General features: G+C 39.9%; 1 protein-coding gene across 1 annotated transcript in view; it reads left to right on the top strand.

The window, feature by feature from the left end:
• Nucleotides 1-12667, top strand: part of PREX1 (phosphatidylinositol-3,4,5-trisphosphate-dependent Rac exchange factor 1) — a gene marked incomplete at its 5' end in the record, with an annotated part of 92429 nt that overhangs the window by 37383 nt on the left and 42379 nt on the right. Inside the window, 4 exons of the mRNA XM_009878870.1 lie at nt 457-604; nt 4629-4729; nt 7803-7906; nt 8609-8658. Of these exons, the coding sequence (XP_009877172.1) occupies nt 457-604; nt 4629-4729; nt 7803-7906; nt 8609-8658 (403 nt within the window). The remainder of the gene's footprint in view (nt 1-456; nt 605-4628; nt 4730-7802; nt 7907-8608; nt 8659-12667) is intronic.

The following is a 12667-nucleotide window of genomic DNA, read 5'->3' as shown; positions in this document are numbered from 1 at the left end:
ATGTGAAGTTGATTTCGGCAGTTTTGTATTTTTGGCTTCAAGTAATAGAACATTCAAAAGTCATCCGCTCTATCAAGTGTTAACGCTGCCTTGAACAAGTCTTATGCCAGCAGTTATTTCAGAGTTAAAAGTGAAATTGCAACAGGAAATCAGTTTCAGAAGGTGTGTGTTTTATCCTGTTTTCAAACTGCTCTACCTTCTGCCAAACCTTCTGCATTCTTTGATTTAAAGCTGCTTTTTAAAATTGAGAAGAAAAGCTGCGAGCATCTTGGTGATGCTAAAGACACCAAGGACAGTTTGTACTCAGATAAATAAATGACCCGATTTCTCCCTTATTTGGAAGACAGAAAATTTTTGTGTTTCTACCGTTTCTTCTGTTTGTCCTTAGCTGTTGATTTTGAGCCAACACTTTGTCTGATGTTGAGGATCTGATGGAATTTCTGCTTTGTATTTCAGGTTTGAAACTGGGAATGGAGAGGGATGCATACGTCATGATTGCAGAGAAAGGAGAGAAGTTGTACCAAATGATGATGAGCAAGAAAGTGAACCTTATCAAAGACAGGAGGAGAAAATTAAGTACTGTTCCCAAGTGCTTTCTTGGCAAGTAAGTGGCATTTGAATTGAAAAGGCCCTTTCATACCAATTAAAAGAATGGACTCTGGATTTTCTAGGGGTGGCATTGTGAGGTCATATCAGATGTGCTTTGATGTAGCTTAACTGAACCAGCCATAACCCCCATTACAGTTTTGATTTATTAAAATTAACCGTTGAATTATATTTTACAGCACATGCAGGCTGTATAGTGATGGCTCATTCTGTTGTGCAGTAACTCATAGCAGCTGTTTCGATTCAGAAGAAGGAATAAGAAAAAATACCTGAAATCTCATAAGCTCAGGGCTGTTGGTGGCCTAATGTCCATCTCTTTTGTACACAAGCAAATGCTTCCCAGGTGATGTTTAAATCCAGCAGAATTATCCAAGTCTCAGGATTGAATTTAGAAGTTTCCTGTTTTCAGTGTAACAGACGCGAATGAAATTGTGTGCACTGGGGAAGCCTCGTGCATATTTTAGAAGAATAGGGCTTTATTGGCTGGGAAAAAACCTCTTTCAATCAGGCTAAATGTTACAAAATAATTCTGAAGAATAACATATATGAGGCAGTAGAAGAGAGATGGCACTGCTGAATCAGATCAGAGATTAGATACTGTAGCAGTGGGGCTGTTGTGGGGAAATGTCCTGCATGGGACAACATTAGTTGACCTGAGAAGACTTTTCTGCCTCAGCTGTTTATGACTGAAGTGATCGGCTGTGGGAGGAAAAAATTCTGAGGCAGACTATCCATTCATTTCTCTTGCCTCCCTCTGGTCTCTGTAAGGGCAGTCTGCAGGCAGCATTCCTTGTGTACAGGGTGTGGAAATGATGCATTTCTGCCTAACAGGAAGCGATCTGGTAGCATAGGCTAGCAATATTTCAGCTTTTAAAAAAAAAAAGTCTTGATTTTTTGAGATTTCCTTACTTTTCTTCTTCTCACACACAGACACACACATACACCCCAACTGATCTTGCAGGATTCAAATGGAAACCTTTCAGCTTTGATTTCGGAGACAGGATATAGCATTTCCTATTTTCCATGCAACAAGAAGTACCAGATCAGAAATGTACATTTTTTCTGTGCTGATATATATGAGTCTGTTGTGGATTCCCTGACATTTTGCTCAGTCTCAAGTTTTACTTGGGATTTCCTGCATCTTTTTCATGTAAAATGTCAGTTTGACAGCCACCTGACACTCCAGTCAGGTTTCTGAGCCGCTGGGTTTCTGAGCCCACATGGAGGTACACTGATCTCTGACAAAACCGTTATTTCTCCTATTATTGTAGCCTTCCTTGTATGAAATAACTGATGTCTTTTCAACAGTCGCTTGTTGGTACAGTCCTGGACAACTCAGTTGAGTGCAACTCTAATCAGTGCAATCCCGTCATGACTTGGAGACGCTTTGTATCATTCCTGGGGTTTCCCTTGAATAATGCGTTTTCTCAGATATTCTTGCCCAAGGGAGTTATAATAACTGTACTTATTGGCTTTTTGCTACATGGAGCTGAGAGTAACATTAAGGCCACAAAAATTATTTTTTTTTGGCCTTTGGATATCAGAAAACATATATTATTTCAAGAGGTGAAATGTATTTGTAGGAAAAAAGCATGAACTAATCCTAATATCTTCAGAAACAACAAATGCGTTTATTTATAAGGCAGTTTACTGAACATAACTTCCACAGCTGACTTACTTGAGTGCAAATCCATTTTCCTGACCACTTCTCAGGCGTACTAGCAGTTAGGCATGTGGCTAGTGATACAATGGGAAGGACGTGTAAATGACATGCTTGCCCTGCTTCTTTGCAGCACAGCACTGAACTGATGGCAAAATCTTGAACTATATTGAGCTTATAATAGAGAGGATCTACTCACCTCAGGAGATTCCAAACATAGCTGATCAGATTGCGCAAACCTGGAGAGGTTGGATTTTCCTGTGTATTTTTTGAGTAGAAACCCAGCTGTTCTAAGTCCCTGAATTTCAGAGGTATAGTCAGGAGATGATGTCCTCACTTGCCTGGCAGCACTGGGAAGCGAGGATACTCTTAGTTAGCCTGGAGACTTGCTTACGGCAAGATGCAGAAACAAATCAAACTTTGCCTTCCACTTTTTGAGTTGAGGCTTTTTTAGCAACAGTCCTGCCTGTACCTAAAAAACCACTTGGAGTATTTCTGGATCGTGTGTTTGTAAAGCCTTCAGAGCAAATAATTACTGATTTTGCTCGAGTCAAACACCACAGAAGTCTTAAAGTAGCTCTTAAGAAAACCACCTCACGATTCTGAAGGTTCAAGGCTGTGAGAGTAGCATTCAGTTATTTTCCATTTTTAGCTCACTATTTCAAACTTTAAGAAGGCTACCTTACATTTACATCCAAATAAACTCTAGGGACACAGTTCCAAATAAAAGAACTACTAGCAGGAAAGCTAATAGTGTTCTGCTGAAGTTCTGAGCAACTGTAAACTGGAACAGACCCACTGCAGTTCATGGAGAATGTACAGCAACTGGGCATCTGCTCTGGGTACTTAAGCTGATGACAGTCATTGGCCAGCTTGCCTGCGCTGGGGCACTGCACAGAGTGTGTGTCTTGTGTTCTCAGTAATGTCTGTGGAGAGTCATTCTTACTTCTCTTCCCTCTGGAGTTTATATTCTGTTTCAGCTTTTAGGTGCTTCTAGAAACAGTTCAGAATCACTGGGAAATTAAGAATGAGCTTTCTTTAGGAGATAGTTTGACTCATCACTACAGTACTCTGGCTTAGGAGATTTACAAAACTCTACTGGTTTCCATGGGATTCCCCTGGCATAGCTGAATAGATTCTGCTGCTTTTTCTACACTGTGACAGTTACAGAGTAGCCCCTCAGCAAGCTTGAGTTTTCAGTACTGAAGTTGTTGTTATTCTAAAGGCAAAATGCAAATACTGCCTACAGCTTAGATGAGTCAGTTCTAATAAACATGCAGAGACTAAAAATACTTCATTTAGATCCCACAAGTGGAGGCATGGGTACTGGTTTCGATAAGCAGCAACCCTCTGCATACTGGCAAGCACCCAAGAGGTTTATTGAACTCAGATTTCCCATATGTCGCTCTACTTTCATATATTCCTTTTGTTCTTTATGATTTTAACACATTTCTAGTATAATCACTAATTAACCTGGCAAACAACTCAGCCCCCTAGGGCTTTGGCAGTCCTGTATTCATCAAGCTTGCAATATCTGTTTTTCTGTACTTACTGTTTCTAATTGAGTAACATCCTACATATCTATCAATTTTTGGCTTTTGTTCTGCCCATGTGTGCAGCTCTGCCCATCAGCAGAGAGAGGTTTTGTTTTGTGTTACATGAGCAAGCAGACTTAACACCTTTTGTCTACAGATTAGATGCATCTTTTATGTATCTGCCAGGGACCAACTGCACTAAATAACCTTAAATTAACCTGTCAGTGGGACTTGTGCTTTCTCTTACTGCTCTGTGCTAGAATTCAGTAGGCTGAATCTTCCATTCTAAGTCCTACTGTGATTCCATTAAAGCCAATGCGATTACACCGCTGTGGGGGGGCGGAAATCAGACCCAGTGGAGAGTGGTGACCATATGTAACCAAGTCAGACTGCGAACGCTGCTTGGAGGGATAGCTTGGCTGGAAGTAGCTCTTTTATCTACTGTCCAACTTGTTGTTTTTAAGGTCATGATTTAATCGTGCTTTCCTTTTCCCCCTTGGATGTCTGGATTGCTCAATAAAATAAGGATATGCAGCGTATTTATAGATCCAGCCAGGTCTTCTTTCCTTTCGTATGCATGCTAATTGTGATGAGCTAAAGGGAATGGTGGGAAAAGCCAGGGACAGGACATCTGGACCTTCTGCAGAACGTTTCCTCCAGAATGTAGGAAACCGAACCACGTAGTAGAGGTATCATCGGTTCCAACGATTTTCATGTTTGCTTCAAGAAGAAAGTCTCCTGTGGTTGGCTGATGACTTGCAGAAGCATGTGTCTGCTTATATTAAGAGCAAAACAGCTAATTGTTTCTGTTCTGTTTCCCTTTGCAGTGAGTTTGTATCTTGGCTCACAGAAATTGGAGAGATAAGCAAACCGGAGGAAGGGGTCAACCTGGGACAGGCACTATTGGAAAATGGAATCATTCATCATGGTGAGTGCTCCATACCATAAAGAGATGTCAGATTTCAGTAATGCTCTGGAATTGAAGATGAAAAACTGACTGCAGCTGTTCACTGGAAGCTGAATACTTTCTTGTACCATACCCATCAAACCCTCAAGATGTTTAATGTCTTTTGGGATTAATGAGTGAGCAAATTTATGTCATGAAGGCAGGACTTGGTTATCCTGGAACTGTTTATTCTTGCAGTTGCTTGATTTCTCTGCAACATCTTTGTTGCAGGATATATCAAGTGTATATTCTTTTGTACTATGTGTATTAGAAAATCTGTAGTGATTAATAAGTACAGCTTTCCATATGAGACATTGGCAGTAGAGAGGGTAAATAATTAAGCGGTGCTTTTTTAGAATGGGGCACAGGTACAGAGTGTGAGACTACAGATGATGAGTCATTCTTTCTAGTGAGACTGTGATAAAGAGATGATGGGGGGTTTGTGCTGAGATTTATTCATTCCAGATCATTTGGCAGGAATACTTCTCTTTAAATAGTGATTCACCGTATGGCTTCATCACACCCAACAGATGACCTTAAAGTGCTGTGATGAGGGGTATTTTAGAAGAGTAGAACAGTGCGTACAAAAGTGCTGCATGACCAGAGTAGCACAAGATGCTGTCTGCGTTTCTACTAAGATAAGATCTTTCTCCAGATTACATCCTTCAAATCCAGATTTGTCCTGCTGTTTCCTATTGTTTTCGTATTACATTACACAGACAGAATAACGCAGTCTTATTCTAGTTAAACAGTAAGTGCCCCAATTTCAACATTAAGGTGAATTTAGCTGCAAAATGTACATCAAAGGCAGAGGATATATAGGTCTTAAGTCACCAGTGGTGTACATTTCCATACAATCTCTTGGAAACCAATTTAAATAGGGGAGCCATTTAATTAGCCTAGTCTTGTTTTAACTCTTGGTAACTCCACTCCACAAACTTGTCTTTCAGGTGACAATAACACTGTTAAGAAATTGATGTCTGTTATCTTCTTTTAATTAGCACATAGAGAAATCTAATATGAGCAGTACCATAATCATTAATGCACATGCACTTCCACCCCCAGGTACCAAGGCTTACTTTCAGGGACATTCAGACTTTGAAGGGCTTTGAGCATGAGCTAAAGAGCACTGAATGCTTTTGAGTACTTGGCCCTAATGGTGGCTTTGGAGAACTGAAACACTCTGGCTTCAATGTGTAGGGATGCCCCTTCAGATGAGGAATGCTCTTTGGCACTTAACATCCTCACTTGGCTACATCGTTAATGTGTGTGCCTGCCCTGTTGGTGCAGAAAGCTCTCCTGAGGCTTGTTATTTCCTAATGACGTTTACCTTGTCATAACTTCATACTTTGACACTTCCAGCAGTGTCCTTCAAAATTACAGCTCAAAGTAAGTTGTACTGTTAAATCTACAGCTCCCCTTATTCAAATGCCCTGCTTTGGTTTTAAAATTACCTTTAGTCAAAGTTCCTGATGTCAGTGTCTGCTGTGACGATTAGTGCTAGGCTTTGGGAGGTATTTGCAATGCTGCATTTAGTTCAGGAAATATCCCTTGAGATTTTAATAAATCATAAACCAGGGAAGTATCCCATTGTGTGTCTCTTAATGTAGCAAGAACTTAAAAATTAAGCAGCATAATGAAGCCCTTAATGCCTATTCTACATTAGGCAGTATCTTTTATCTTTTGTTTTTGCTTGGCGTAACATTACTGTCAGGTGAAAACTGCTGATCTCTCAGCCTGCCTGAGAAGCAGGGCCATAGAAGATTGCTAAATTTTGAGCTCTGTGCTAAGTGCTGAGCTCTGTGTGTTTTATCACTCAATTTCCTCTGTATCTCTTCTAATTCTGGCTATTTTATCTGGGACTGCTGATGTGGAAGTTCTGGTACCTGTCACAGAGAGCAGAAGTGATCAGAACCTGATCCGCTGTGTGCCAGACACAGAATACATTTTCTGCAGATTCAGTTCTCAATTGGGTTTATAAATACAGAATCCAGAGCATGCAGACACTCAAAGAAGTCAGTAGCTTAGGCAGCTTAGAGATTCCGCTATATAAAAAGGATATACAGTGATCCTTTTTTTTATTCTGTAAAATTCCAGAAAAATATCCCCAAAATCGGGAATCTTAATTAAAAAACAGGATGTCCTATGTAATGAGGGAAGGTCTTAAATATTTTTGGTCTCTGCCTTCTAAACAATTATCTTGCCCACCCTGCAAGGGGCAGAATAAATCTCAAACTGAGTCCTGATACTTCTGAGTCTGCCTAATCCAGTGTAATTGTCTTTACCGTGATCCAACATAATCACTTTTCTCAGGTTAACCTAGCTCAGGCTAAGATGCGTCTTAAATCCGTATTTTCTCTCACTTCATCAAATACTGTGCCTAGATAGTGTGTTTCTTATCACACTGAGACACCTTTTTATGTCCTTGTCTTTAAAGCCTATCAGTATATAGCATTACCCGATAAGATTTTAACTGTCCTATTGTGGAATGGCTGTTCTGCATGAAAAAGCAGTCTCTCAAAAATCCTATGTAGTTTTTAAAAGGAACTTACTAGAACTGTGATACAAGAACCATGGTAGAAGACTTCTAACAGCTATAGTTCCTCCCACAAGCATGCTTCTGCTTTCAGAGTTGCAGAACTTTGGGCAATGGCAAAAAAAACCCAAACAACTTTAGTGCTGTGATTACTGCTGTGGGAATTTGCAGGCACTTTCTTCAAAACTCACTGGAAGAAGTCAGACGGTTCCTATTACCTTCACTAGATTTGTTTCCAGAGCCTCACATAAGCTGAATCTGGTCTAAAAGGACAAAATTTCACTTTTACTGGAGCTGTGGTGTTTTAGAAAACTGCTGTTATTGATGGAGCTATTCAGAAATGTGCACAAGCATAGATCTGCATACACACACACTATAAGGGAAGAATTGGAGAGCCGAGTCCTTTTTTTATAAAGAGATAGGTACCAGCAAGTACTTAGGTGTAGATATACCAGCTGGCCTATGAAGAACATGGTAGGGAAAAAAAGACTAATTTTAATTATCATACTGGTATTTTAGTTTCAGATAAGCACCAGTTTAAGAATGAGCAGGTGATGTACAGATTTCGCTATGATGATGGAACGTACAAGCCAAGAAGTGAATTGGAAGACATCATGTCCAAGGTTTGTATGACCATTCTTAACTGAAACCTTGTGATCTACATCAAAAGAGTTTGCTCTGCCTCTGCATGTTGTTGGCCTGTTGTGTAGGAGATCCCAAATGTTGTTACTTTTGTTGTATTAAGCTGTTCATCCTAATGCCATAAGAGACATTCACTCTAGGGAGAGGAAGCAGAGCTTAGCAATAAATAACAGTACATTTGTGACTATAGCCAAGCCTTATGATTGTAATCCTAACATAGTAACAAAAGGTCTTAAAAATACCCTAGGCCATAATACAGCATGTCTGCTGAAAATATGGACACTATGATTCAGAGAGATAGAAGAGATCAATATTTAGCTGCTGTTTCTAATAACTGTAAGTCAAATGAGTTTTGTTGATCCTGTCTCTGCCCATATACCTTTTAATAAATTGGATTTCTTCTTATGGATGTGAGTTCATGGGTTAACTGTGAGGAAGGCTTAATGGAGAAAATGTTGGAATGGAGGTGATTAGAGATAAAAGAACATATCTTTTGGCTTCTGGAGGCAGGGAAAGAACAAGAATGTTTGGCAGAAAAGATAACGGGACTGTCTTGAAAAACAATCAATAGATGGTTCCAGCTGAGTAGAAATATCAGTGTCCAGGTTTTGCTAGCTTTAGCTAGTCAGTGTTTCTTTAAAAATGAAAAAAACTGATCATCCCATGCATCTTTCCTTCTTCAGGGTGTGAGACTCTACTGTCGACTGCATTGCCTATATACTCCAGTGGTAAAGTAAGTTCACCTTTATGATTCCCTTGAATGTATTATCTGGCTTTGTTAAAAGGATAATGTTATTATTGAAATATTTCTTCTTTCTTACTATGAACAGTAATCTGCTTGGCTCTTTTACTACCCTTCTGTCTTGACAGTTTAGATATGTAGTTGTACTTCTGCTAGAGGATATTGCAGCTGCGTTCTGGGAGAGCGAAAGGGCATAGTCTTCCTGGCATTTGCTTCCTCTGTCAGTTCATGAGAGCTGTTAGCATGACACAAGTTTGTTTACTCTCGCATCTTCTCTGAGTTAAAGTGGGTGTGATTAATAAGTGACTACTGATTCTGGGCAAATCGTGTGGCGTGATTGTAGCTGCTGTATTATTTGGGTTATAGAAACTGTAAACATGTGCTTAAGTGATGTAAACAGAATCCAATGTGATGCTGGGATTCTTTCATTCAAAGCACCCTAAACAAACAAAAAACCCCTATGAAGTGTGGAACAAAACCTGAAGCTGTAATTTGAAAAAAAACCCCTGAAAATATTAGGTGGAATCTTCAGAATCTTCAGAACTTGGCTCTGTATAAATAAATGCTAAAGAATTGGGACAATCTGCAAGTGGTAGTTAACTCTCTTTCCAAATCTCATCTGATTTTCAGATGATGTTGCCTTACTGTGACATCAGATGAACATTTTTGGCCTATCGTGGAAACCACCCCGAAGCATGTAGGTGTTCTGTTTAGGTCTTTGTGATCGAAAATTGGTCATTTTCACTTAAGAGAACTTCTTTTTTTACATACAAAAGACTGATGAGAAAGAAAACAAATCTCTGATGGGCATGGCTGTAGTTCTGACTGACTTCTTGTCCGTAAGTTGTACAACAGATGCTTCACTGAGAGGTGCCATCGTCATGCTAAAAGGAGCTACAAATATTGCTGCAGTTCATCAGTCATAAATTTGCCTAATTAGATCTCTGGGGTTTTTTTTCCAAGAACAGCCATTCTACAATAGTAGAGACTTCACTTAGCCTGAAGGGTATGGAGAGAGCAGGAAAGCATGATGCAGCCCTTGCTAGGAAAAATGGTTGCGCATATGTATGTGTGTATTTCCACGTATACATTTCCGCCCTTAAGATGGCAATTCACATGCGCAGTACGAATAGTGGTAAGTGAAGCTCAAAAAATTTTACAGACCTCAAGGTACCTACAAACTGAAAGGGATGTCGTCTTGTGCTCTAGGGAATCAACAGGACAAAATAACTACCATGGGCCTCTCTTGTGTTTTATCAACATGCTATTTTTGTAATAGAATCCCAGTTAGAGAATCTTTTAATACCAGGATATATGTGAGTTAGTGAGAGCATCAATCTAGTTGTGTCTGACCAGTGAAAAATAGCAGACTGAGAAGTTTTGGGATCTTTCTGGATAGATTTAACATTCTCAGTGTGTTTAGGCTCTTCCTCCTGCCTATTCTTTCCTGCTCTTCCTTTTATATCCCTGTTAGAAAACTGGGTCTCCTTTCAAGTCTTCTTATCGTGCCTTTTTGCCTCTGACAAACCTGATATTAGCCTAAAGGAGCTACCTTTTGATCAAGGTAGTTGTGCAAAGCCTATTCCTTTCTGCTGTGCCTTTGGATCCCTGCTTTATCTGGCATCTTCAGACTGCTGATCCTTGCAGTCAGACTAGCGAGGTTGATGAGGCCTGCTTTCCTGGTGCCGCCTTCCGTGGAGAAAATCGGCAGAACTGCTTGGATTAGCAGGTGCATGTGCCAAGAGGATCTGGAGGAATCATGAAGTTCAAAAATCAGTTATTTTGCTGATAGCCATGGGATGTAATTTTGCTTAGTTGTCTTCCCTGTAAGCTTGGGATTTTCCATGTAGCCTTTGCTTTTATAATTTTCTTTTAGTAAACTCTGACACTGATGTACTTTGAGGACAAGGCGATATACCCCACTGGAAATAAAGCATGCTACTTTGGGGGCAGATATATAAAAGGTTAACCGTTTTGAAAAAATTGTAGATGTAGTAGAGAAGGTTCTGATTTTGTCTCTGATCTAACTCAGGGAAGTTGTGAGGCTGGAAGAACTTGTTCCCCCTTATAACTGTGATGGACAATACTTCCATGCATAGGTGGACTAGACCTTGTGAAGAATATTGTATTCCTCTAGTTTCTGTGAGGCAGCAAGATTCTGCCAAGACGTCAATGGTTCCCATGTCTGTGCTTGAATATTGACCTACAGCTTGTGATTTGGGATAGCATTTGATGATTCATACTCTACTCCTGTTCAGGCTAGATTAACATGGGGGGAAAAGTCAATAATCTAATGTTGAAATACTCATCCTTGACAAGTGTTTTAACTACAAGCAGTGAAAGACTGGACCTTGGACCAAGATCCTAATACCAATTTATTCAGAAGTCTAGGTCTGTGTCAGCATCTGTATGAAAATGTTGGGAGTTGCTTCTCACAGTCTGGAAACCCCTGCTCGTTAGTACTCAATATTTTAATGCTTTCCTTTATTGTTCTGACATTTCAAAAGCACATTTTCTCAAGATAAGAGTATGAGAGGGAAAAACTGCCCAGACAACTCCCACAGCTTTGTGCTGGGTTTAGCGGATTACTGGAAGTCAAGTCAAAAAATGTGTGTAAGCACTCCGAGGCAAGCTTTTGTTCTTAGGACACATATTTCTGGAAATGTTGTCATGTTTTTTTGTTTGGCTGGGTTTTTTTTCCTCCCAAGTTCTGAAAGTCCTACTTCCCTTTCTAATTTCTCACACCCTGCATTCTGCAAACATGCAGGCGTGTCTGCTGCATTTATTTATAAAAGCCAGTCACAAGTAGGATGAATTTGAGATGGTGGTTTAATGTTAGGTTTTTAGAAAGAAAGGAAATATCAAATAGTGTGATGCTAGTGAGAGAGGTTGATCTGAGAGAGAACTGAAGAATAAAGTCTTCTCTTGAGCTGCCGCATAGATACAGCCGGACTGCAAATCAGTCACAGTGGCTGTGAAAGTTTCCTTCCACAGTCATGCCAGTGGACCTCCAGCTTGAAATAGAAGGACCACCTCCAAGGGTGAGAGAGGAATTAATTCTTCGTAGCCCATTCAACATTTGGCCTCTCCACTGAGACTCTCAACAAGAGGGAGCCAATTAATGCAAATTAATTGTGGTAATGGCTTTTGTGATGTGGAACTAGGAACTGGATCAAGACCACAAAGCTTATTTCGCACAGGCCAGTAAACAGCCTTAAAATGGAAAGAGCTTTTCATTCTTTTATGAGCTGGATTAAATCCAGTGACCTGGAGGTGAAAGGTGTTAGAGCCCAATGTCCTGAGCCACATAGTCCTCTTATATTTGTATCAAAAATCTTTAGAAGTATTTTATGAAAGACTAAAAACATCAATTATCTCCATTGTTCTGAGAAGAGGAATGGAAGAAAACTGCAAAAAAAGCAGCAAATTACAATAGGGTTGTTTTTCCTTAATTCAGGAACAGTGCTGCTCTCTACAAGGGCTGTGTGTGAGATGGTGCAAGTTGTGTTGCAAGACCTAAATACAAGGCTTTTTTTTTTTTTTAATTTACAATGGATGAAATTATTTAACGCCATAAAAGAACACTGTGTACTGCATTTGTACCTGACTACTCGCTGATATTTTGCTGAAGGAAGTAAAATCCGAGCAGATACAGAGAATCAGGAAAATTTCTCTTGACGGAATAGACTAAAAGGTGCTTAACCTAGTGAGCCTAATAAAAAGGGGGCACAGAGGGAGTGTGTGGGATCAGTGTCTACTGATGGGTTAACACTGAAGAAGAACTATTTAAGCTTATGTATGGAGCTGACACTGATGCAATGAATGGAAACTGGACATGCATGAATTTAGGATGGAAACCATGACTTCCAGCCAGAAGAATGTGATTTTCAGCAGAACTGATGGTGACAATATTCTGAGAAGAGGACTGGACAAAAACTGCAAAAACCTGAGTTAAAGCAGCAGCTCAGTGCATCTCTGAAAAGAATCTCCTGGTTGCCTC

This window comes from Apaloderma vittatum, unplaced genomic scaffold, assembly GCF_000703405.1.
Source record: "Apaloderma vittatum isolate BGI_N311 unplaced genomic scaffold, ASM70340v1 scaffold6151, whole genome shotgun sequence".
Classification (NCBI taxonomy): Eukaryota; Metazoa; Chordata; class Aves; order Trogoniformes; family Trogonidae; genus Apaloderma; species Apaloderma vittatum.
The sequence above is the reverse complement of the archived record's forward strand: the minus strand, read 5'-3'. Positions and strand labels throughout refer to the sequence as shown.